This window comes from Necator americanus, chromosome II, assembly GCF_031761385.1.
Source record: "Necator americanus strain Aroian chromosome II, whole genome shotgun sequence".
Taxonomy (NCBI): Eukaryota; Metazoa; Nematoda; class Chromadorea; order Rhabditida; family Ancylostomatidae; genus Necator; species Necator americanus.
In genome coordinates, this window is record NC_087372.1 from 29,085,425 (window position 1) to 29,109,113 (window position 23,689).

At 39.5% G+C, this 23,689-nt stretch overlaps 2 protein-coding genes across 4 annotated transcripts; one reads left to right on the plus strand and one right to left on the minus strand.

Annotated features, from left to right (window-relative positions):
• Window positions 1–1,059: 1,059 nt before the first annotated feature.
• Window positions 1,060–17,011, plus strand: RB195_019840 (uncharacterized protein; the record flags this gene model as incomplete). Of its 2 annotated transcripts, XM_064187873.1 has the most annotated exons (9): window positions 1,060–1,103; window positions 8,452–8,492; window positions 8,550–8,678; window positions 13,432–13,556; window positions 14,869–14,989; window positions 16,155–16,256; window positions 16,321–16,484; window positions 16,556–16,726; window positions 16,787–17,011. In XM_064187873.1, 9 exons carry the CDS (start codon window positions 1,060–1,062, stop codon window positions 17,009–17,011), a joined length of 1,122 nt encoding a protein of 373 aa, XP_064043754.1. The 2 variants fall into 2 exon arrangements, with proteins under 2 accessions (XP_064043754.1, XP_013307070.2); XM_013451616.2 differs by lacking the exon at window positions 1,060–1,103 and having other exon boundaries at window positions 8,453–8,492.
• Window positions 17,012–18,241: 1,230 nt separating this feature from the next.
• RB195_019841 (uncharacterized protein) lies at window positions 18,242–22,693 on the minus strand (the record flags this gene model as incomplete). Of its 2 annotated transcripts, none has more annotated exons than XM_064187874.1 (6): window positions 18,242–18,312; window positions 18,844–18,985; window positions 19,515–19,579; window positions 19,649–19,758; window positions 19,820–19,883; window positions 22,558–22,693. In XM_064187874.1, 6 exons carry the CDS (start codon window positions 22,691–22,693, stop codon window positions 18,242–18,244), a joined length of 588 nt encoding a protein of 195 aa, XP_064043755.1. The 2 variants fall into 2 exon arrangements, with proteins under 2 accessions (XP_064043755.1, XP_064043756.1); XM_064187875.1 differs by having other exon boundaries at window positions 22,558–22,633.
• Between the last annotated feature and the right edge of the window lie 996 nt (window positions 22,694–23,689).

Genomic DNA, 23,689 nt, shown 5'->3' on the forward strand with positions numbered 1-23,689 from the left:
ATAGTTCATTTAGTACACAAATATCTTAGACTTATTACACAAACTGTCTGAGTTACAACTGAATAAGCACCCCTTTTGGACTATCTTCTATTAAGCTGGCTACTTATTTCTTCTCTCACACACGTATTCTTTAAAATTACGAAGGTTCTTGATCACACGTCTATGAGTATCCGTCGTTGTTTTTTTGTTTGTATGTACGGTGTCCACCACTATGAGAAGGGTAAAGCGCAAGTCGGGACTTTCGCAACAGGGTTTCGTAGGAGAAGGATGGGAGCAAGAGCGGTCGTAAAGTCTCGTACCAATATTTGTCTTTGAAATAAAACCGTGTGATATTTGAACAAATTACTGAAGAAGACTCTAAAGCTGTACAGGGAAAACAGTTTTGCTGGGATTTACTACACAAGCCACGAAATGATAAAAAGGTCCGATGACATCGGGTTCGCTTCGCTGACTCAAACCGTGCAAAATCGAATGCAGTATTTACAGGTTAGCTGTCCATATGAGGACAAAACATCGAATACTTAGATGCATTAAATATAATAATATATTAAAGAATGATAGATTGAAAGGACGTAAAAAGTCTTGTGAAAGTAATGAAATGAGAAATAATGATAGTTTAGTATAATAGAAGAATGGAACAGAAAGAAATAGATTAGAGTAGAATTGAATACTGGGTTAGTAGATTAGAGCTGAGAACAGGCTTCCGTTTCGGCTCTACCCCTAGAATGAAAAGAGTAGAGTCCTCTAGTCCCATGAGTTTTGGGAGAACGCTGCATCCTCCCAGAGTGGATAAGTGGAGTTTATTTATTGGAGTCGACTCTAAACCGCCTCCCTGTCGTTTGATTGCGCGCTTTTGACGGGGACAACTGAAGAGATACGAGAGCATTATAACTAGATCACAGTACAAACAAGGGCTTCGTCTTTTAAATCCATCTATGTTTCAGAGCAGGCACAAGGTCGCTTTTGGTCCACGATTAGTCTCCTATCCGCCAACCTGACACGCAGCAGGTAGCCTCACGACTAACAGGCTATGATTCTTCTAGAGAAAGAAATCCGTGGATGAGCAGCTATACCAAAGGAAACGAGGGAAGAGATTGGGAAGGGTCGGTTTCAGGAGTATCGTGTCTCAACTACACGTCTGACCTTAACCATTAGTGCCTATCACAGTGTTTCATCTTCCTGAGAAGGTTAGGGTTCACTGAAACCAGAGGCTGGGGACTGAGACTAAAAGAACAACTCAACAAACGATTCAGTGAAAGAATTAAATTGATCCAAGGAATGCCCAAAAGCCCGGAAAAAGTGATATTTTGATGGGGGTGTCGAGGGAATAGGAAGGAGGGACAATTTCTCAACTCAGAACCACGCTTTGTTTATGCCAGCGAGAGCCTGAAGCGGCACGCGCACTGCCGCATGTCGCTTGAGACAAAAACTGTTCAATTCTTTCACTGACCTCACATCTGCTGTTGAGTTGTTCGCTGAGTTTAAGCCTCCCACCTCTTGTTTCTGCTTACAAGGAATTGGAACCAACTTTTTCCAGGAAGATGGAGCACTCTGATAGACATTCATCGTGAAAGCCACCATGCCACGAATCTGACGTGGTGGGTGGCTCCAAAATCCCCAGGAGGAGCTGGAGATGGGGTTGTAGATTGTAGACTGAGGATCATTCCACTCATCCCTTCGTAATCGTCGTAAGAAATGTTATAGGAACCACTTTAGTTCTTGTGAGGTACATTAGAACTCTTTCCCTAATCGTCGTCAAAAAAAAAACCTCTTGCACGCTTTTTAGGGCGATTAGGGAAAAATGAGCGCAACCACTCCGGATCCCGTAATCTACAACCCCATTTCCAGCTTTTCCGCGGATTCTCTCATTCCCTCGCACCAGATTGGTGGTACCCTGCCTTTAATACATCGACGGATGATCATCGACGAATGACTAACATACTATAAGATAGAAAAGTTACGCGTGCTTTAGAAACCAAGTAGCCAACCTAAAATATCGACCGCGAATTCTCATTACTGAGGTACCACTTTGGATTTAATGATAGAGCAGGCTTGCAACTGTGAATTTGTGTTGTGTCGGTTGTTCTCCCTATGAAAGAGTTATGCCTTCGACATAGCATTAGAAAGGGCAGGAACCGCTAATATATGAACATAGTAGTACATTGTCCAGGAACCCAAAGATGTAAGACGTTCACCTACATGCTTAAAGTCCCAATTAAGCAAATTTTGGGGGAGCCGAATAGGTAAATTTTAAGGGAGGTCGATCGGTAGTCCCAAATTGAAGGCAGCGCTCGTTAAAATTTGCTAGGTTTGGATTTTTCCACTAGAAGGGAATGAACTAAAAGGTAGTTTAGAAGTATCACAGCAAAGTCACACTGAAACACTTCATGCAGCTTTAGAGGATATACATATGTACATACTAGCAGCACCATTTTGATCATGAAGCAACTCGAACATGTGATGAACTACTAAGAAAGTGGTGCTGCATAAAAATGAAAGTAAAAAAAAAATTAGAAAATAAAATTTCGTTTAACGGTGAAGCGGCTCTGAAAGCCACATACAGCTGACCAATGTATATAACGCATTTTGAATGACGGCAGCAGCTGGATAAAAATACATTCATTACATGGTAGAGCTGCAAGTGATAATCCCACCTTCTATCTTCTACCGTCAATGCATCAATCGAACTCCATCTCATTACTGCTACGGACTTGATTACTCCCTTCTGCTGTTGGACACTGAAGCACCAATCTGACGTCATGTAATCCCAGCCCAGTATTCTCGCTGCTTTCCCTCGCTCTATCCTGTCCCCTACGCACCCTCCGAAGGAAGACCTTCGATTCTACCGCTCGTAATAGCACAGATCAAACGAAGTAGATAGCATCTTCGATCTAAAGCGTTCGATTTATGCTCACAACTATCATTGCATGATAGAGTTCATTTTGTTTGTAAGATTTTGTTTGTATCTCTACTATGGTGAATAATTCATTTCAGTGCACCCTCAGTGTTGGTTGAGTGAGATACAGTGAGCACCAATTCAATTTTTGTAGAAGAAGCTCCTCAAAAGTTCTCTTTTCTCAGCTTTGTGGAACAAGATATCAGAGTGGAAGACGTAGCAGGGTGGAAATAGAAAGAAAACGATGTAGCAAAACATCTTATTTTAGAATATATGCGTAGATCTGACGACGATTCATTAGGCTCTTGAAGACAGCTCATGAACTCTAATTTCTTCTTATCCTTCAGTTTTCGGAGATGAATACTTAAAAATGTTGCTTAAAAAAAACTGAATTGATATTTTTGGCGAGCTGATTGTCATAGAAGCAAAATCAGATGAATGTAGGTTAGTACAGAGCAATTATCAACAACTGATCCTGCAATTTGTGCGTCTGTAAATGGCCTCTATAATTCCTGGTGAAGGGATCTGATTAGAATGTCTCGAGTGCCTTTTTGAAGTCATAATGTATTTATTTGCTTTGATAATAATCAATGATGATATCAAAGTAAATTTATTTGCTGTTATGAAATTTTGAATTGCTGCAAAATTGTTCACTAGGTTTTTCGAGAAGACCGCTATGGTCGTTGCAGCGGCGCGGCGATCGCTCTCTGCGGGTGGCCGAAAGAACGAAAAGTAATTGCTTGGGGATCACGTGAAAATCATGCTCCGACCAATGGGGATGCAAGTACTTCAAGGGGATATCTACTTGTTCGTATTTGTCCGGGTCTTACCCATGTATTCACTTTAGCAAACTGTGTTTAAAATATATGATCACAGAGGTAAAGAGGACAGAGTGGAATTAGGTACTAGTGAAAATTTCACTGCAAGCCATTTGAAAGAGGTTTTAATAGTCATTTTTATGCAATAGTAGAAAAATTTTGAAGAAGCCACGAAAAATTCCACCTGCCTTCATTAATTCACAGGGAATTCCTCTTCGTTTAATCTGTACGAGTTTAGTGCTACGTGGAGTTTCATTCTTGAATGATTCTGATTTTTCTGATTTATGGAATAAAAATAAAACAAAATATAAAATTGATGGAGTTCTTCTGCAGTTGAGCTTATTTCCTCTTCTCTCCGTTCTCATACTTTTCACAACAAAATTTCTCTTCTCTTCTGATTCGATAATTCTTTAATTCATCAATAATTCAATATTTTCACACACATTTCCCTTTTCTTTCCTTTTTTGAGTTATCAATGTTATTATGAACTTTGAGAAGTTCATGTTGTCTAGACAACGATCGATTTTTTATTCTTTATAAAAAGTCCACATTAAGGAGCATTATTACGATTCAAATTAGTGATTTTGTCTAATTTTTCCATCTATTCACCTCGCTACTTTAACTAATTATGGCCATTTCCGTAGCTTAATGGAGTTCCAGAGAACCCACTCACTTTTAACATCGGAGTACGAATCAGGAGCTAGAAAATGAGTTATACGAATAAGTTCTTAATAGTAGAACTGGAAATTAAAGTTCATACATAAATTAGGGGTAATTCAGAAAGAGAAACGCGCTCGAATTGGACCTTGTTTGGAGTACTTATAAGAGGCAAATTCAGAAATAATAATGGCCTCTACTGCGAAATTTAGTACTTTATTTAAGATTTATCCCTTTTTTCGGTAGAAAATGTACGTGATTGTTATCTGAAAATCGTTGAAATTAGAATCCTTGAGTTTTCTCTCACCTCCCTCTCTGGTTCTCATTCGTTAAGTTACTATCAAAATGACTGTCACTTTCTCTCGTAGAGATGAAGGAATTTTAAACTATCCTGAAGAAGAAAGACGGAAAAGAAAAATAAAAGAATCTCGACGGGAAGCTACAAAAACTTTGAAAATCATTAATCAATTAGCTATCATGAGAATTATTTCTTCTCCTTAAATCTTCAGCTGAGAAATTTTCCAGTTAAAGGAGAAAATCTATACGAATAGAGAAAAAATCACGCGAAAAACAGCGAACTAGCAATGATCCATGCACGCTGCAACTGTTTCTCCGTCTACCTCCGATCTCACTGCGGAACTTGTTGTGTTCGTCCCACCTCTTGCTTAAGACTTTGCAACTTTGACCTTGGCAAACGTTCTCTGCTTCTCGCCGACCCACATGGAATGATCGCGAACGCTGTGGAATGCATGGGTGTGCGTGTGTGGGCGGCACGGGGCGGAAAAGCGAGCGCGACCTGGGCGGCGGTCATCAACAATTGATAGCAGTTGCGGTTGCAATTCGGCTCACAATCACATGGCACGATTTCACGTGATGCTGCGTATTGATTATCCTTGATTTTAGAGGATCACTGTGATCAACCCCTCTTGCTCTCTAATTTCGTTCCTTTTTTTCGGCGAGTTGACATCATCACTGCATCGTCTTCGTGAAACGAACGTCTTTTTTAACGCCTTTTTTTTCGGATTAGCGGTTCCGGTTGTAAACTGCTTCGCTAATGTACTTTTGCGTTGCTAGCATGGAAGCGGATGGTTCGATTCCTGTCGCTTCCCATTTTTGTTTACATTTCCGTCTCGCGTAGTGTCGCTATCTATCCATTCAGCTGCTCTTTTATTGTAAATCCTGTATTCATCGTAAATGAGATCGGATCGAATCACTGATTATTCGATGTATATTCAGATGACTCAGTTGATTGTGAATCATTTGAATTGTCGAGTATTTGAATATATTCTCTCTTGAAAGTACATCCAACATATCAACAGCATATATACATACTTATTTTCCAAGTAAAAAAATGTAAAATGTGAGAATATAACGTTAAAAACCAGTGTATTTAAAAACTTTCCATTGTTTTCCCGTGCACAGCGCCCATACCATTCATTATTCTCGTAAATTTCATTGAGAGTTTAAAAATCACTTACAAAGTCCCCATCAGCCAAACTTGGAGCATCGTTTAATTCTTGGATTTCCACAGAAGCGCAGATATTTTTCATGGTATGCTTTTTTTTCTCAAGTTCGTCCCTACAATTGACCCTTATTCTCTCCTAGTGGTGGTTAGTCGTTCAAGGATAGCAAAGTTAGTGAAAGTCCTTCCGCTTGAGATCACCCCACCCGCTTCGCCCAGAGATCCTGGTGGACTCCGTTCTGGGTTAATTTCCTCACCTAAACCCTGGTAACCGTTAATTTACTGTTACGTTCGTTTGGAAAAGGACCTCGCGTATGGATTTCTCACCTTCTGTGGCAGGAGAATGACCGGCCAATCCACCACACTACGTGTCGCAAAGGACCAACTTTTCGGTACAAAGCGAAATTCTATTGAGCTCCGTTATTTCTTGTTTTCATTTTATCGCACACCTATAGGTGTTTTCAAATAAATAAATATTCCCTGAGGGACAAACTAATTTTTTTCCCAGACATCTCGTTCTTCTCAGTGATTTTATGTACCAAATTGTTTATATTTTCTAGAAAAAAAAACACTTCGTTTCGTCTTCCATGCTTAGAAAACACCCCTAAGACATGAATAGTATTTCTAAATTATAAGTAAACATGACGTGAAAGCCAGTCCGCTGACGTCACTGGGGAATAAACGTTGAAACAGCATGCGTCAGCCGAGGTTTCGATTTCAATGGTATGCATTCGTCCGAGTTTCACATGCGCACATGCATTTCACGTGGTCGCCAAAGCGCCAACGAATCCGAGAAATCCGCCTTCATTATCCCTTAGGGTAAATAGTTTAAGATGCCGTACTTTCTTTCTATTGATTTAATTGTTGCTTTGTTTCTCAGGCTCCGTGTCTTAAGGTCATTAGAAAATTGCAGTGAAAAAAAAGACAATCACATCGTTCAAATAATCGATACGTATTCAACGACGAAAAAACGGTTTTTCATATGTCCACACCATGATACCACGCATTATTTTCTTTTTTTTTCTGGCCAATTTTCGGTTAATGTCCTAAATTTAAGCTGGAAGACATGAAAAATTTGACTACAACTGAGTACAACTCTATGAATCGTCGTAAAATACATATTTCAGTGATTCTGCTTCCTAACATCATCCTCGGATATTTTCCTACATAGCAAAAAGTGTCCGACAGTATCCTCGGTCACTTCTTCTCGCCGTATTATGCACAAAATTGATGTTAAATCCTACTTTGCGAGCAATCATGCGTTTCTTTTATCGTTCCTGATGTCCTTGCGTTTTTGTCTTTTTTGCTAACGTTGGTAAATATGAATAGGGGAACTCAATTCTTTGTAATTTGTTCGATGGTGCTTTGCCGCTGCGTTAATAGCTTCTCTGGAGCCTCCTGGCACCGTCAATTCCAATAGTCGATTGCGAATGGAAAGACAACAAAGGAGGTGTACTTTTTCCTCCACAACAATACTTAATTTTTGTCTTAAAAATTTAATGTTTAATGTTTAACAATTTAATGTTCAGGTCTCGTCAATGTCTCGTTGGTTTATCCAAAATTTATTACAGTATCATTGTATTTTGTTATTTGTTAGGTGCTTTTTAAACTAACAAAATTCTTTTCTTTTTTTCCACGCTGATGTATATTTTAACATTACTTTTCAGGTGCTTTTGTTGATCTGATTGAAGAATAATTCGAGAATTTACTTGAATTTGTGTTTTTCAAAGCATTTACGGGTTTTTCTGGAGACACTTTTTTGCTTATAGAAAATTCGCACATACATTTTCCAGAAGGAGCCTCACTTACTGAAGACTTTTATTACATTCTCTTTTCTGTTATATTCCATTCTTCATACTTTTTACTTCTTCTGTAACTTCACATTACTTTTCGTTCTTCCTTTATACTTTTCTTCTTCATATTTTTGGTTATTTGATGTTAAAAAGTTGTCCATAATGTTGTTTTCATTTTCTTATTCTTAAACATTATTATTAATATTATTGTTGTTATTATCACAGTTACGTTATTCAAAAACATTTACATTTTATTCACGACTTTTACTACATTTTATTCCTTATTTTATTTTTCTATTTTTTTGTATCGAGTTATTACTTTCAAAAATAATACCATAATTACATTTATTCGTGCTTCTGCTATCAAAATCGGTGAAATTCCCCACTTTAAATTAATTAATTTAAAAAATTTCTAATTTTTAATTTAATTTTCATCAAATTTCACGAAATTTAAAGAAAATTAATGAGGTATATGGAGATCAAAGTGTTTCTGATTTATTTCTGGACGAGTTTGGCAAATTGTTTTTCGCGTTAAATATACTCTGCATCCAGTTCTACCTAAGCTAATCGATATCGTCCTTTGTAAACAAGATTCGTCATTGAAATTGGCGAAGAAACCCAGGATTTCAATGACAGCAAATGCTGACCACCGTCCTCTCTCGACTCATTTTTAGACCCAATTTTATTTTCCACGTGATCAATGTTATTCTCGATCGATTTACGAATGTATCTCGTCAACATTTATTACGGGTCTCCTGAGCCAGAGATCCCTCCCCTTTTAATATCCTTATTGTAATACTGTCATTCATTTACATTTGCTTCCAGAATGGTTCGATCGTTTCCATCGTATGGAAATTGCACAAAAGGTAAGCGACATGTGCGCACATACATTCCTCACATTTTTTCCTGAAATCATTTCTCAGCTCTTCTGGATTCGGGACAATGCTGCGAAGAAGTGAACGACTACGAGCCAGAGGCCACATCGTCGTCTGCTGACCCTATCCCTACTGTAGCCCTAGCTAATGGTGTAGAAATGCCACTTCTTGGATTAGGTAACGTTTTGTTTTCCTTCTCATTTCTAAATCTTGCATATTTAAATATATATTAGTCAATAAATATTCAAATAAATAGTACTAGTACACTTAAATATATATTAAGTATATTTTTCTTTGTATTTATTGAGACATGCAAACTAAGGCACATAAAGCATAACAAAAGACCAAAGAATTTCCTGTATGTTCCACTTTTTTCTTCTCATTTCCGGCCAATTTTTCGCGACAAATATTGCAGAAGGGGAGAAGTTGTTACTGGTATTTTCTCCTCAAAACAAAAACGGTTAGGCTCGATTCGATCCGCACAATCCTCAATTTCGTAAATGTATTTATATTCCAAAATGTGTTCTCCGTCTGACACGTGTCTTCAAACTCAAATTCAAATTCCAACCGATCTTTACATCGTCGGTATTTTTATCGTAGGGGGAAAAAACAGAAAGTGCTAGGAGGTGCACTACTTAACAGATTGCATCATCCAGTTTTGTTCGGAAAAAGTGGCGTAAGAAGTCTGGGTCAGATTTTATGATCGAAAATTGAAATAAATATAAGAAATTTAAAAAAAATATGGGAAAATATATTATAAATATATTAAAATTATGCAGAAAAATATTAAAATTATTAGTTATCATGAAAATGTTTGCCTGTATCTATTATTTTCATAATTCAATGTCCAATATTTTGCGCTTTTTTTTTGCAAACCTAATGCTTTGTAAGAAATTTTTTTCCAATGCGCAATTCTTTTTATATTGTACAGTAAGATGAAAGTATTTGGAAGCGTGGTATGGATTTATTATGGACATTATGTCAATGTCCGCAACTGATGCACTTTTCGGACACGTCCGATTGACAGCGCCCAAAGGTCGCCAGAAGTCGTCCCGTAAGACGCTTAATCTAGTAGAACGATGAGGACCGCGACAAAAAAAGAGGGATTTGTACGAAAAGTGTTTCTTTGCCAATTATTACTTCTCAAATGAGCTTAAGGAAACCTGCGGTTTTCCGAGGACAATCACCTTGCTCTTTTTTCAACACATTTACACAATTAAAAATAATAATTGTGAATTCTCGACTGCTAAATTGAAGGCTAAATATTTTTTAAACTGAACGCGACGGTAAACAAACAGTAAGCTACACAAACGGTAGATCAGACACATTTGCAAACTGTGTCATCCACGCTTCATATGTGCCGTTGATTATTCAACTACAATTATATTTTCATAATTGCCCGTGGAGTTGTGGAGCGATGAGAGTACGATGCACTCTCTGAAAAAAATCAAATTCAACGTTCGCAGGATTTTTTTGTGTACTGTTCTCCTTCTCTTACGTGGGGCAAAAAGTCGGACTTGTTAAGAAAAGGAGCAAAATTCCGGCACGTCCCTTACAAATTCATGGATCCGAGGCTACAGTAGCATACAAAACCGCATTTTATTCGATGAAGTAACTCTTTAGATCCTCTTTACATCCATAGTGATAGTAAACTTGAAACTCGTAGGCTGGATTTCATGCGAAAAAATCTCCAGCAAAACTGCAGGGTTTCCCGGATGACGCGATTTTGGTCTTTTTCAAAGGATAAAGTGTCTGACGTTAATCAATAAGCTTGCAATAATACTTCGACTTTAATTCATACTCGTTTGAGGTGAATGAACCTACACGGTAACTTGCGAGGCCCAGCTAATGTATCAAGTAGGTGTTTCTATCCTCCCAGACAAGTCTGACACCAGTTTATACACGGAGGGATGAGTAACATGTTGATCTAGAGTGAACTTTGAGAGGTTTTGAAACACCGACAGAGCAAACGACGTGGAATCTGTTTTACAATTACGCTTAATTCGCACCCAGTCCACTCTTCAATTGACTTTATCTGATCACTCTTTCGGAGGTAAACAGTTACGTAGTTGGGCAAATTAATCCCTCTGATTCTTAAATTTCTAATAAGTGTTTCCCGTTCTCACTTGATATTCGAAAATTCCAAACCCAGCCTACTGCAGGAAAAGAATTCAACATCAAAAATAAACATAAAAAATTCTTACTGCTGATCTCCTTTGACATAGGTCCGCTCAAACGCAAATCAATGAAACCATCAATTACTCAAAGGCCACGAGCATCACCACAAGCATTCCTTTTCCTGTTCTGAAGGGGGTAACAGAAAAAAAAGCTCTCCATCCCAGCAGAAATCACCCAAACTACCCAAGTTGCAGCAGCCTGATAGCATCCTTTACTGCAAAATATCCTACACTTCATGCACATTAAACCCAGTACAGTACACTGCTCTGGATTGCAAGTATCGGCGCCCTCGGATTACGTGGATGTTTGCGCCAAAATCGAGATTTATTTTTTGTTGGAATAATCCCGTATAGTTAACATTGGTTCCAGAAGGTTTGTTAGAAAAAGAGCTATTCCCTCACAAGAAATAGACTAAAAGTCGCCGTCTCTTCAATACTGTCATCGCTGAATTGGTCTGGCCCAAATTACCAGTCACGGGGAAGGTGTCAGTCGAATATTTGCAGCGGTAACTACAATGGTCATGTGACCATGTTTAATTAATTGTGTTGTTCAGAAAATACGTTGGAATTAGTATCTCGTTACTTGTTTCTGTTTATGAGTTAGTCGACGATGATTGACAGCTACAACAGTTGTTTGTGGCCATGGATAACTAGATTCTTGCGGAGAAGAAGGTTAAGGGAAGGGAAAGTCTCAGTCCAGTTCAGTGAAAGAAGTCATATTATTTAATTTTTCACATAGGATACATCTTTGTGGGATTTATAGCCAGCGTAGAAGATGTTGAACCGGATGAACGCGACGCGTCTTGGGCCAATGCAATGAGAAGAGGGGACGTGTGTGGATCAGAGTGAGAGAGCGCGCGTTGCGGCAGATTCGTTGCGCTCTTCCGCTTGAACACATTCGATTGCTTGCAGATCGTTCCAAACGACCATTTTTAGTACATTACATACTTCCTTACTTTAAGTATTTTATTCCATTATTTTATTTTTTATTTGGGCTCCGTTATTTCACGCATGTTGGGTTGTTTTGTTTTGCTACTATGAAACTGTTGTTTACTTATTACGCTCGATGACGTGCCAAAAAGATGTGACGATAACAAATACAAAACAAATGCGGTAAATACATAGTAAAAAGAGAAAAAATATAGCAGGAGCGTGTACGATTCCAGCCTAGGTAATCTAATACTTAAACGCACTGAGACCTGAGATTAAAGAAAGTTAAGCATCTCAGAGGTGCAGAGTTATCAAAGCATAAGTAGACGTATATTATGTAACTGGTTATCAGTGTTTAATTTTATGCATTTGCGACGAAATAAAATGATTTTTTGGAGATTCAGATTTATCGAGCACTATGCTGCGTGAATATTTCCCGATATTTGATCCGCGGACTCAAACATCTTTCACAAATCGCACATGTGACCTCACAATCGCACATTTCACCTCTACCGGTGATCTCTGACGTTTGAAACAACCGACAGCTGATGTCATACTGCGGAGAGGTTTCATGTTTGCAGGAAAGAAATGTTTACGGGGTGGGGATGGAAGTGAGGGGAAGTAAGTTGTAAATTCCGCAAAAAAATCAGTAGACAAAAACTGCTGGGAATTTTTTTTCTGGAAAAAGGTTTTAACTTTCTTTTTCTGTTCCTCTTGCTCTACTTATATAAAAAAACTGCCATTTTGAAGGATTGATGAATTAATTTCGAGCTTGGTATCATCCAACTTTTGAGCAATGACGTTTTGGCTTGAATTTCGTTCCTTTTCCTGGATTAAACAGATTTTTTTCTGAGCATCAGCAAAGAAAGGAAACAATTTCTCAAACTACTTTCTCACTATTGTTACTGGTAGATAGCGTTACTACACGTTTTATATTTTCTTGTTATTGTAGTTTAAGAGATATGATTTTGAACGAAGAAATCCAACAGATTATGAGATGTGTGGAGAACACACTATAAAATATGAGATTTCATCATCGGGAAAAACATTTCTGTGGAAAAACATTTCTGTGTGATGATGTATGGACGTAGAACAGTCAGTAAGACGTTTCGTTGCGGTTGCAGATAGGTCGATGGTTCGAAACCGCTCGAAACCCAACCAAACCTCCCACCCTTTCGGGGTCGAAAAATGGGTACCAGATTTGTCTGAGAGGATAAAAACATTAACTCGACACATCGGCTAGCCACCGCAAGTCATTTATGGGCCAGCTACGCGTTCGTAAACCTCAAACGATTCTGGTTTGAAGTGAACGTGGTGGAGGATCCCAAGCGGACTAACGTCAGACACCTTATCCTTTATCCATTTTTATTTTCTGCCTGCTGTTTCTGTTGTTGAAATGTTTTTTTTCCCCAATTATTACATACCAATAGGAGAATTTTAAGACAAACATCCGATGATAAATGCAATTGAGAACTCCGTTATGTTTGTGGTGTGGAATTTCAGGAGTAAAATTTCGCACCACAGGCACAGTATTCTTCATCGGCACTTGTGTTGAAATGTGAAAAAAATTTAAAAAATTAAAAAGAAATCTCAATCTAAAATCTGCATTTTCCCTCATTTGTTGTGAACAAAGGGTAAAGGATATTGTGTCTTCGTTAATCAATCCCTTTAGGACACACCAACGTATTTGTCTTCGGATTGGTTTGAGGTATATGAAGGCGCAGCCTACACTAAGCGTTTACTTGCTCGATGCTGTTCCCATATCCCACGTTTTACCCCTGTCGTAGTTTACAGAAGAGAATTAAAAAATCATTCACTTCCAGGGACCACCCATTCCGGAGGCTATTATCACGATGTGGTCATTCATGCTCTTCGCAACTGTGGATATCGCATGATCGATACGGCACGACGATATGGCGTGGAACGAGAACTCGGATTTGCTTGGAAGGTAATCACTCTCGTTTAAGACGGTTACAACAGTTTTTTCTAAGCTTCGAGCAGCAGCGGGAAATAACGCACAGCGGGCCAGTTTGACCCTTGTGGATTTTTCCGTACTGTGTCTAACTTTCGATGTCATACATGGCTGCGAAATGACGCGAAACTTTGGTGAGCTGCACAAATTGTGGAAGTGCTTCTTTCGCGTCGTTCAGTCGCTGAAAACTCGCACTTCTCGTTCCGTGACCAAGCAGTAAAATCACGGCGAGCTGTTATGAGATGTTTTCTGTGATACATCATGGCGTTCATAATCGGTTATGCGTGCGCGGAAAAATTTACGGGATTAATTGTTAGCATATTCATAAAGATGTTTTTTCTTCGAATCCATCAAATTTTCTTTCCAAAAGAAGTTCATACTACAGAAATACTTCAGCTTTCGTAGAAAATCTGTAAGTAGAAAGTAAAAACGGAAGTTAAAGTGCAGATAAAAAATTGAGGATAAGGTGCTCGGCGTTGATCAAGCCCTATTAGGGTGCGTCCACGTCACGGGATGGTTTAATTCAGGACCTCTTGAAGTTTATAAAGGCGCGTGCAGCCTTACAATGACTTGCGGGGCGAGCCGTCGCGTCAAGTTGGTGTTTCTATTCTCCCAGACAAGTCTAGTACCAATTTATCGAACCCGGAGGGATAGAAGACTTGATTGGGACTAGGGCGGTTTCGAACCATCGATCGATCGATCGTGCAGCCACAGCGGAACCCTTTCCGACTGCGCTACACTCGCGGTAAAAAGATGCAGATAACATCGATAATATGTGTAAGCGTAATGAAGAGATTTCTTTGGATCATTTCTCATGATATTGCAAAGAAAAAAACATACATAGGAATTCTTCACAACCATCTCTGTTGTCGTCTGTGAAAGAAATACAAGGGATACAATACAGGTTTTTTAACTCCCTCCCATGAAGATCCCTGTAGCCCAGTTGAAGTTTTTCGAATTTTGAATGCCAGCATCCACGGAAATATATGCGAAAATGACGTCACGTTTGTACAAATGTATTGGATTGTTTTTGAAAAAAGGGAAAATGTTCTGCTCAACGGCTTGCACAGCTTTGACGGCTTGAGGTATACAGTATACATCGCTTAACTGTCGACCCAAGTTTGAGGCCTACCACTATTTGCGCTAAAATGATGCGCTTGCAAGAGCTGATTAAAAAAAAGAACTTTGCCGCATTATACATGACTGTTGGCGCGGTATTAGACCATAAAGTAAGTTTTTTTAACTGAACCGTCTAAGGACATTCGTTCTAAATGTTAACATCGTTTAGGAATCCGGCATACCACGACCGTTCCTCTTTCTCTGTTCAAAATTATGGCCCACTGACTTTGGATCCGATACAAAACGAGCATTCGAACTTTCCTGTGAGAAACTTCAAACAAATTATTTGGGTGAGTTATTTTATATGTAACTATGTGACATAGGTAATTTATTTTATACTTTTCAATTGAAGGATTAGGGGGTAAACTCGAGTTTGCGCTTCTTGCGATGGTGCTATCGACTTCGGGACTTTGGACACCATTTTCATTTTCTTAGCGCAAAATGTCCCACGTTGTGTGCATGTAGTATTCAGTTGGCTCATAAGACCTGGCATTTTTTTTCAAAGCACAGGTTTCCATAAAAACAAACAAGAAGTAAATCAATAATGTGTTCTTCGCTGTTGTCTGTAACTTCTTCCTAACGTTCAGTAAGCTGTTCAATGCCTCAGCGGTAGAAATCATCTGGTCAAACCATCGAAGAAATCGTCCAGCCAACCCTTCAATTTCATGTCGCTATCGACCAGAACGACACACAATACACTTCACAAATCTCTCCATCTGCGGCTTTGGTACCACGATTAATTGAAAAAAGCAGGTGTCGAAAACGCTAATATTTATCGACTTAACACTCCATTTTAATGTCCTGAAAAGAACAAAAGGTATACCCGCATAATGAAAAAAACCACCTAAACACACTTTTTTGTGGAGCATATAATTCTCTATCGAATAACAGATCGCATTCCATACTTCACATAAAATCTTCACTTGAAAAAAGTCCCAGAACCAGGTACGGGGCAACCCAGTGGTTTTAGTGCTGGCACTACCATTACGCATATAATTACTAACCATCAACCTCCACAGAGCTGCTACATTTAGTCATACGTGTTCAAGTAGATGAGTGCATAGTAGGATCAAAACGACATGAAGCGCGGACAGTTGCCTAAGCGGCTGCGCTCGAAGCGGCGCGGTGGAGCGTAGCGGTTGGAATCGTGAGAGGATCCTCGCTACCACCGCCCATCTCTGCAGTTCGCCATGGTCCCACCTCGATTCCAACCGCTCTCTCTGCTCGCTCCAACTATAACGCATGCTCCTTCCTTGACTTGCACACAATCTCCTCTTTCCCTCAATCGAAGCATTGCATAGCGCTCAGTCGGTTGAAAACTTTCGGTTCTGACGCTCCATGTTCCGTAACGCCCCAAAACAATAGTCTACTACAATTCTTATTGTTGTTTAAACGCCGTTATTTAAACTTATTTGCACCTCGGGATTTGTGAAAGAAGCTGATCCTACGATTCAGATCTGTACATGACTCACTTCCCCGTGGTTCCGGACTATTTGGGGAATGCTCGATCCGTACGAGAGGAAACATGGAGACAGTTGGAGCTTCTCTATGACGAAGGTCAGTGATGCTTCCTTCTGAAGACCATCTATCCTTGAATCTGTATCCAATCTCTTCCCTTCAGGTCGACTTCGCGCGATTGGCGTAAGCAACTATTCGGAAGATGACCTAGCTGAGCTGATGGAGTACTGTAGCGTTGTGCCGCACGTGAACCAGTGCGAGTTTCACCCCTGGTATAACCCTGTTGATCTGAGGTCCTTCTGTGAAGACAACGGTATTTTGTATACGGTTCGTTGGGAGTTGTTGTTGTTGACACAGCGAATTCCTACTGCTCCATCTTTTACAGCCAAATAATTTAGGGTTACTGCCCGATAGCAAAGGGTAAATTCCTTGACGCTGACGTGCTGCAAACACTTAGTTCGAAGTATGGGAAGACACCTGCGCAGATATGTCTGAGATGGTCTCTCGAACATGGAGTTCCTGTCATCCCAAAAAGCAAGGAGAAGTACCGTATCGCCGAAAATAGAGATGTCAGTCAGTCCTGAACAATCTTGACGAGACAAATTATCAATACAATCTTGCAATTTCAGGTGTTCGACTTTTCCTTAAACGATGATGACATGAAGCAGTTAGAGATTCTGCAACGATGTCCAATGAAACTCGTCCGTTTCGACGATCTCCCGGATAAATTCGACCTGCCAGACGGCTACAAACTGAACGGACGTGTTTTCGGTGTTCCTCGTAGTTGTTTTTCATCAGAAAACAATCCGACACTTTTCACCAATGGATTTCCCGCCCGTCAAAATGTTTGCTAATTGCTTAATAACGCTAGGAATCGTGGAGCTTATACCTGTGATCCTTTTCATCCGGGGTTCTGTACTGTGTACAGAATAATAGAAATCGATTGTTGTATTTCTCTTTGAAGCTAGTTTGTTCTGTTGTACTATTTCTTGTGAAGGTAATCGGACGGGTCCGAAGACAGATTTCATACTGTGCGGTCCCTCTGTTTCGTGCTATCTTAATAAAAATACGTACGTCTACTCTATAAATACCTGACTCCGGGGATTACTGTAACAAGTACACAGAACTTTGCAACTGCATAGAGAGGAAGTTGTGAGTAACTTTAGAATGTTCTTTTATAAAATTTTCAAAATTCCTTGCGGCAAAAGTGCTGTCTCAATTTACTAAAATCTTTCTTAGGTCAGCTACTATCTTCAAATGCTTAGTATACTTAATTAATTTATTAATTCTCCAAGCCAATGAGAAGTTTCCGGTGAATTTTGCAAGCTCTTTAACCTATATTCTTCTCTTAATGTTAGAAGTTAGGAGGAAGGCTCTTACTCCTTGAATCCTGAAAATTTTACTGAAATGCCGTCAAAATATGCTGTAGAATCAAAATAAGTCTGTGGAAGAATTCCAACAATTTTACAATAAATTATTGTACTAGTCCACTGAAAAGCAAATTTCTCTGTTCCAGTCAAGAGTTGATCGTTGCAGAACGTTTTTCCTGCTCCGAAAAGGTACATAATTGCTTTTTCAGGACCTCATGGATTACTTGATGTCTGCATTTCTTGTTTAATTATTCACTTACATCAATGGTGTACCCGAAAGACGATATACACTTTGCCTAAGTAAGAACATTTTCAAAAAAATTACAACCCAATTTATTGTCAGTGGAGCCTGGCGTGGTCCTTTTCGTGGTGGATGACGCATGGAATATCTCCGATTTTTGATCCACCTTCAGTTTTTCATCAACTAAGAGGAGGCTGCACTTATCTTCCAATGTTACTGCAGGATTTCTTCGTATGTCTTTAGTTTCTATCCACAAATCCTCAACAAAACCAAGCGGGAGAAGAAAAATCAGCAAAATTTTATTAGCTCATTAACCTATCCCGTTCAAATAGCGTTGCGGCGAACACGAACGCAAAACTCTGTTTCTCAAGACTATCGCGAAAATATATACAAATCATTGATTCCAAATAACAAATTTGTACAAAAAGAAATGAGAAGAACAACTGAAGTGCCGTAGAAAATTAGTTCTCGCTTTAAGCGGCCACTCGTCGCTTCACAGCCACGTATTCATCAGCCAGATCGTTGAAAAGTCGTGGACAGGTTCCTGCAATATTTTCCATCCTTCAAACGCTCAAATCAATGTCGATCTGTTCTCATAGAAAATCCAGGAATGTAGTTTGCAAAGAACAGATGAAAAAGAACGAGAGTATGGACATATTTAGGGCTCATAGGTCAAAAACAAGTGGAGGTTTCCATTTTCTCCGACGAGATAACTCTATACGCAGAGGAGAAGTGAAATAAAACTGTCCCGAAGTGGACCGGAACACCCGAATTCGATATTAACCTTGTTCTTTTTCAAGCAGTTTTTTTTGCCATGAATGGACAATTCACCTGACGATGTAACTCTTTACACCACTCCTACACCATGTAAAGGGTTAACTCGTCTGGTGAAATGACACAAATCACCGCATTCTTTCTGCCATTTGTATTTGTGCCGAAGTTTTTCTTCGTTTTTTTAGTGTTTTTTGTGTGTGCCGCTCTTATCGTACTTTGTGCTAAGTACGTTACTCGAGGGAACTCAACATCGAAATGGAACGATGCCTCCGATGATTTTAGACATTGTCACTTCACTCACCCGTATATTTGATATGTTCGAGGCTCGTCATGCCGGTTTGCAGACAGATCGCTGTGAACATCCGTCTTGACAGTGCTCGACACGATGGACAGTCACCGTCGTAGCAGTGAACATTACAGCGATCAGCGACACACGATATGATCTGTAGTGGAGAGGGAAAAAAATCTATTTTTCAATATTCAGGTGGAGTCCATTCAAGAAAACCAAAGAAGCCAATACAAAGCGAGAATAGCAGATCAAAAATGTCTGATCACTGATCGCACGCGCTGCGCTTTTTTGTTGAGCATCTTCTTTGTCGAGCGTTCATTTTACGTTGCAAACTTGAAACGGTCCCGGTAAGAAGACTATAGTAGGGTTAAAACGACATGAAGCACGGTGTAATTGCGTACGCGTCCTCTCTCTACGCGGTGCGGTAGAGCGTAGCGCTTAGGAGCGTACTGGAATCCTTGCTGGCACCACTCATCACTGTAAGTTGCCATGGTCCCACCTCGGTTCGAACTTCAGCGTCCACCGCGCCGTTTCGAACCCGTACGCAAACGCATGCTTCATGTCGTTTCCACCCGAATATACGTAGACGCTCAACGACAAAATGTAGCGCATAAATAAGGTTTTCGTGATCGGATTGGGAAAATTGATTGGGAGGAGCTCTGCACAAAAGACCACATACTTACCTTAGGCAGATCTCCAGCCTTCAGGCAATCCTGCACACATTCCTCCAACTTCGGACAGAGACCAGCTAAATTTCAGGATTAAACCTGGACAATAGTTAGACCCTGCAACGAAAAATAAGCTCTCATCTGCCCACATGTCTGCTCTCCTTGAGCAAGAGCGCTCATCTGTTCGAGGGCATAATGGCATTGGTTGCACGACTGACATTCTTTGGTGCACTTCGCGGCGATACACACCATATCAAACCTGTGCGACACGACAATCCGTCAACGCTTTCCACAACTACCTCACATCATCATCCACTCACTTCTCCACAAGCGCACCAAACAGTTCCGATTTTGAGGAGTTCATCACCACTCGTCGAACTACATCTGAAATATTGGGTGATTTTTTGCAATCGGAGTTATTTTTCTTAGTAGTATTTTAGGATTACCTAAACAGTTGTCATATTTTCTTTATTTCTTATTCCATTTTTTTATGTATGGTTTTATTATTTTATTTATTTTATTATTTTCCTTTTTCTATTTTTCTTTATTTTCGTATAAATGAAACAGAAAAAGTGCCGTCTAGCACCCACGTATCCTAAGCTCGCTTCAGCCCAAACTGTTTCTTTTTCGTCGTCGAACGTCACCGAAATTTCTGCCACGGAACAACATTTTCTTTTTTCTTGGAATAGAATTTTCTTGAAAACAATACAAAAATGACTTATTTATAATAGCAAACGTATTGCAAACGTTTGAAATTGTTTATCGATTCTATTATTTATCAATTCAACAATTCATTACACATTCTGTTGCACAAACTGGATGGTTTGCTTTTTTATAGTGGAATAGTCGCACAATTTTCCCCAGACGTGTTTTTTTGGGATGACCGATGATGATTTACCTTCGTATAAAAGATGGGTGGCGCAAGCAAAAAAGTGTTCAGGATGGGCTCCTCTTCTCGTTAGAACGCTCTACTTTTTAAAAGAAAGTTGCGTTTTCTCCTTTGCTCTTTATTCGACTGAGAAACCAATGACGTTTCCCAATGTGTTTTTCTCATCAATCGCTTTTTAGTATGTGAAATATGAGTAAGTAGGATGAAAACAAAACAAATGAAAAGAAGAAAATAATACAAGGTGAGAATTAAAATAAAATAAAATAAAATGAAGATGAAAGTAAAGTGCTCAGAGTTGATCAATTCCCCCTACGATACGACAACGTGTTTGACTTCGATTCTGAACCTCATGGATGTGTTTGCAGTTAATACAGTGACCTGGTGTAACACCCGGTGCTATAATTGGACAGTTCCCTTATGCTTCCAGATACGACCGTCATTTCAGCGCAATCATGAAGGGGTGAAACGTTTCGTTTACCTTGAGCGGTGTCCAACTACGGGCATTGCAGACGCGGTGGCAACTTCTTACCACTGCGCTATACTACCGCTATCAAACACGGCAGAAAACGTTTAAGCAAATAAATAAACACAAAATATTGAAACGATATGTGCCCCAACTGTTGCGCCAGAATCAAAAACGGTTCATCAGGTCAGATTCTTTCGAAAGGAACCGAAATAGTAAAGATTTGGTGAAGGTATATACCTACATTAAGAAAAAATATGTTCTTGCGTTGCTTATTTCTCTTGATGCATCATAGCGCCATACAAAGCTTGCGATTTCTTCTAGGTCTCGATTCGTCGGTACTCCCCCCCCCCCCACCTCATATTTCTCCTCTTTTGTTTTCTAGCTCAACAATACTGTTAAAGACGACTTCAAATCCATTATTCACTTTAAGTACACGTATTTCGAAGTGTTTTGAGAGGTCTGTTAAATTAATTAAGCAAAAAGAGTGAAAAATGAGTGACAATTAGAAACCACACACGTTTCCGGATAAGAACCTGCTTGTAGCCACAGAAGGTCCGTGTCTGTAGAAAACTGAGTGGAAAAACAATGTGTTTGTATTGTGATTCCGTTAGAAACAAAATTTTAGATTTCCTATAGTAAAGAGTCTGCAAAATGCTATTCAGGACTCGTAATTCTTAACTAAATTACATACATATACAAGGGTTATGCCACATTTGAGTAAGAGATTGAAAGGAGCAAATACGGTAGAGATGGTCATAATGACGATCATATTTGTTTCGTGAGGCTGGTGTAGCGCAGTCAGTAAGTGGTTTCGCTAGGTCTGCACGATCGATTGATGGTTCGAAACCGTCTCGGCGCCAACCAAGCTTTCCATGCCTCAGGGGGTCGATAAAGGGGTATCGAACTTGTCTGGGAGGATGAAAGCACTGACCTAATATTTCGGCTGGCTACCACAAGTCACAGTATATGCTAGTTCGTAGTACACGTTCGTAAACCCCAAACGATCCTGAATTCAAAGTGAACGTGGTGGTGCATCGGAAGCGGATTGATTAACGCGAGACACTTTATCCTTTATCCAATTTATATCTCTTTCATGATCGCCGATGTGACCGTCGCTTTAAATAAATAGCACCGGCTTTAGCCTTTAGCGAAGAGATATAAATTTAATAAATAGCTTGAAATAAATAGCAAAAATTTAATTCGAAGAAAAAAAATGCCATTTGTCCTGTCATGATGTTTGATGGTTTATACGTCTGCTAGGTTGTCTTGCAAGTAAATTTCAGGCTAGAGATATGAAGTGATATAGTCCAAGCGCAGAGATTCTATTATTCAGGTCAAAAATCTATTATCTGTCCTATCACATTTTCAGACAGTGTAAATTTCCAATCCGTTAACCTTTACCCTTGACGTTTAATCCAAATTCTGAGTTTTAATGACTTGAGCGGCATCACTTCATTTGTCTATAGCTTTAAAAAATAAAAATGAAAATGTTACAAAAAATAAAAACTAAATTGCTGCTAGAATCGAAATTGCTAACTCTGAGCAAATACTTTTTTTGGGGAAAATCTTTTTTTTGGCTCTAAAAATGAGAGACGCTTTGACAGTTAAATCCAATTTCACTGTGGACGAAAAGCAAGAGGGGGTAATTATCATTTACCACAGCACCTATGTACTGTTCTTCTTGTCTAAGTCTAATCACAAACCTCTATCAAGACATTTCTGTACAGCACACTGAGTGAGGGTCCCACATGCGGTCTTCGCATTTGCTGCCATAGCCATAAGCGCAAAGATTACGACCGATAGCAGCGATCGCGTGGATTTTTGCAAGACAGCCGACATTGCGGTGAGAAACTGAAAACTATCTTCACGATGCGGGAGAACAGGTGAAAACGGCGATTACGGTACGAAGCACCAAAAATCATGTACACGCTGTTCGTAACGAGAATCATGCATGCTGCAAGGTCAGCTCCACGCCCATAATTTTTTTCGAATGAACAAAGAGCAGAAAATTGCAGAGGTAATGGAATTCCGACTACATCTGTATTCCTTCCAAATCTCTATGAAGGAATCTCAAAAAATAGCAAACTTGTTGAAATTTTTTCAATTTCCATTTTGGGACATCATAGAGCCCACACTGATTCAGTAACGATAGCATGGGAAAAAGGGTGAGAGTTTGAGGAAAGTGGGAGGGTTCCGAACTCACGGAACTTCCCATAGAAAGTGATTCTTTGAATTTAGGAGAATAAAGGTGCTGGTTTAAAAAAATTCATTTAAAAGCATCACGCCACGAATCTGACTTGATATCTATTTCCGATGGTAAAAGACTAGACGGGATTGTGGATTGCAGAAATGGGTGGTTCCCGCTCATTTCTTCCTAATCGCCATTAAAAACGGCTCGGAAGATGAGGCTTCGAGCGTGTCGGGGCGCTATTTCGTACAACGAGTTCGATTGGAGCGCGCCAGCCTTGTGCACGCGCCGCATCTTCCCTGCCGTTTTTTTTACGGGAATTAGAGAGAAATGGACGGAATCACCCTGCTCTCCATAATCTACGATAGGCCTAACCCATTCGGATCCACCCCAGATTCGTGGGGTGATGCCTTTAATGACATCGAGATTAAAGAGCTCTAACAGGAACGTGAAAGAATTTTTTCTTGCTTTAGTCCCAGATCTGTAGGTCAAATTTTCAGCGCTACTCGCTTTCTATTCATTTCCGCATTTTCAAATATTTGCATCAGACATTGTAGCATTCACAACTCCTTTGTTCTTCATGTAGAAATGGCGAACACATTTGAATTATACAAGAACGGATAAAAATCCGTTATTAAAAAAATCGG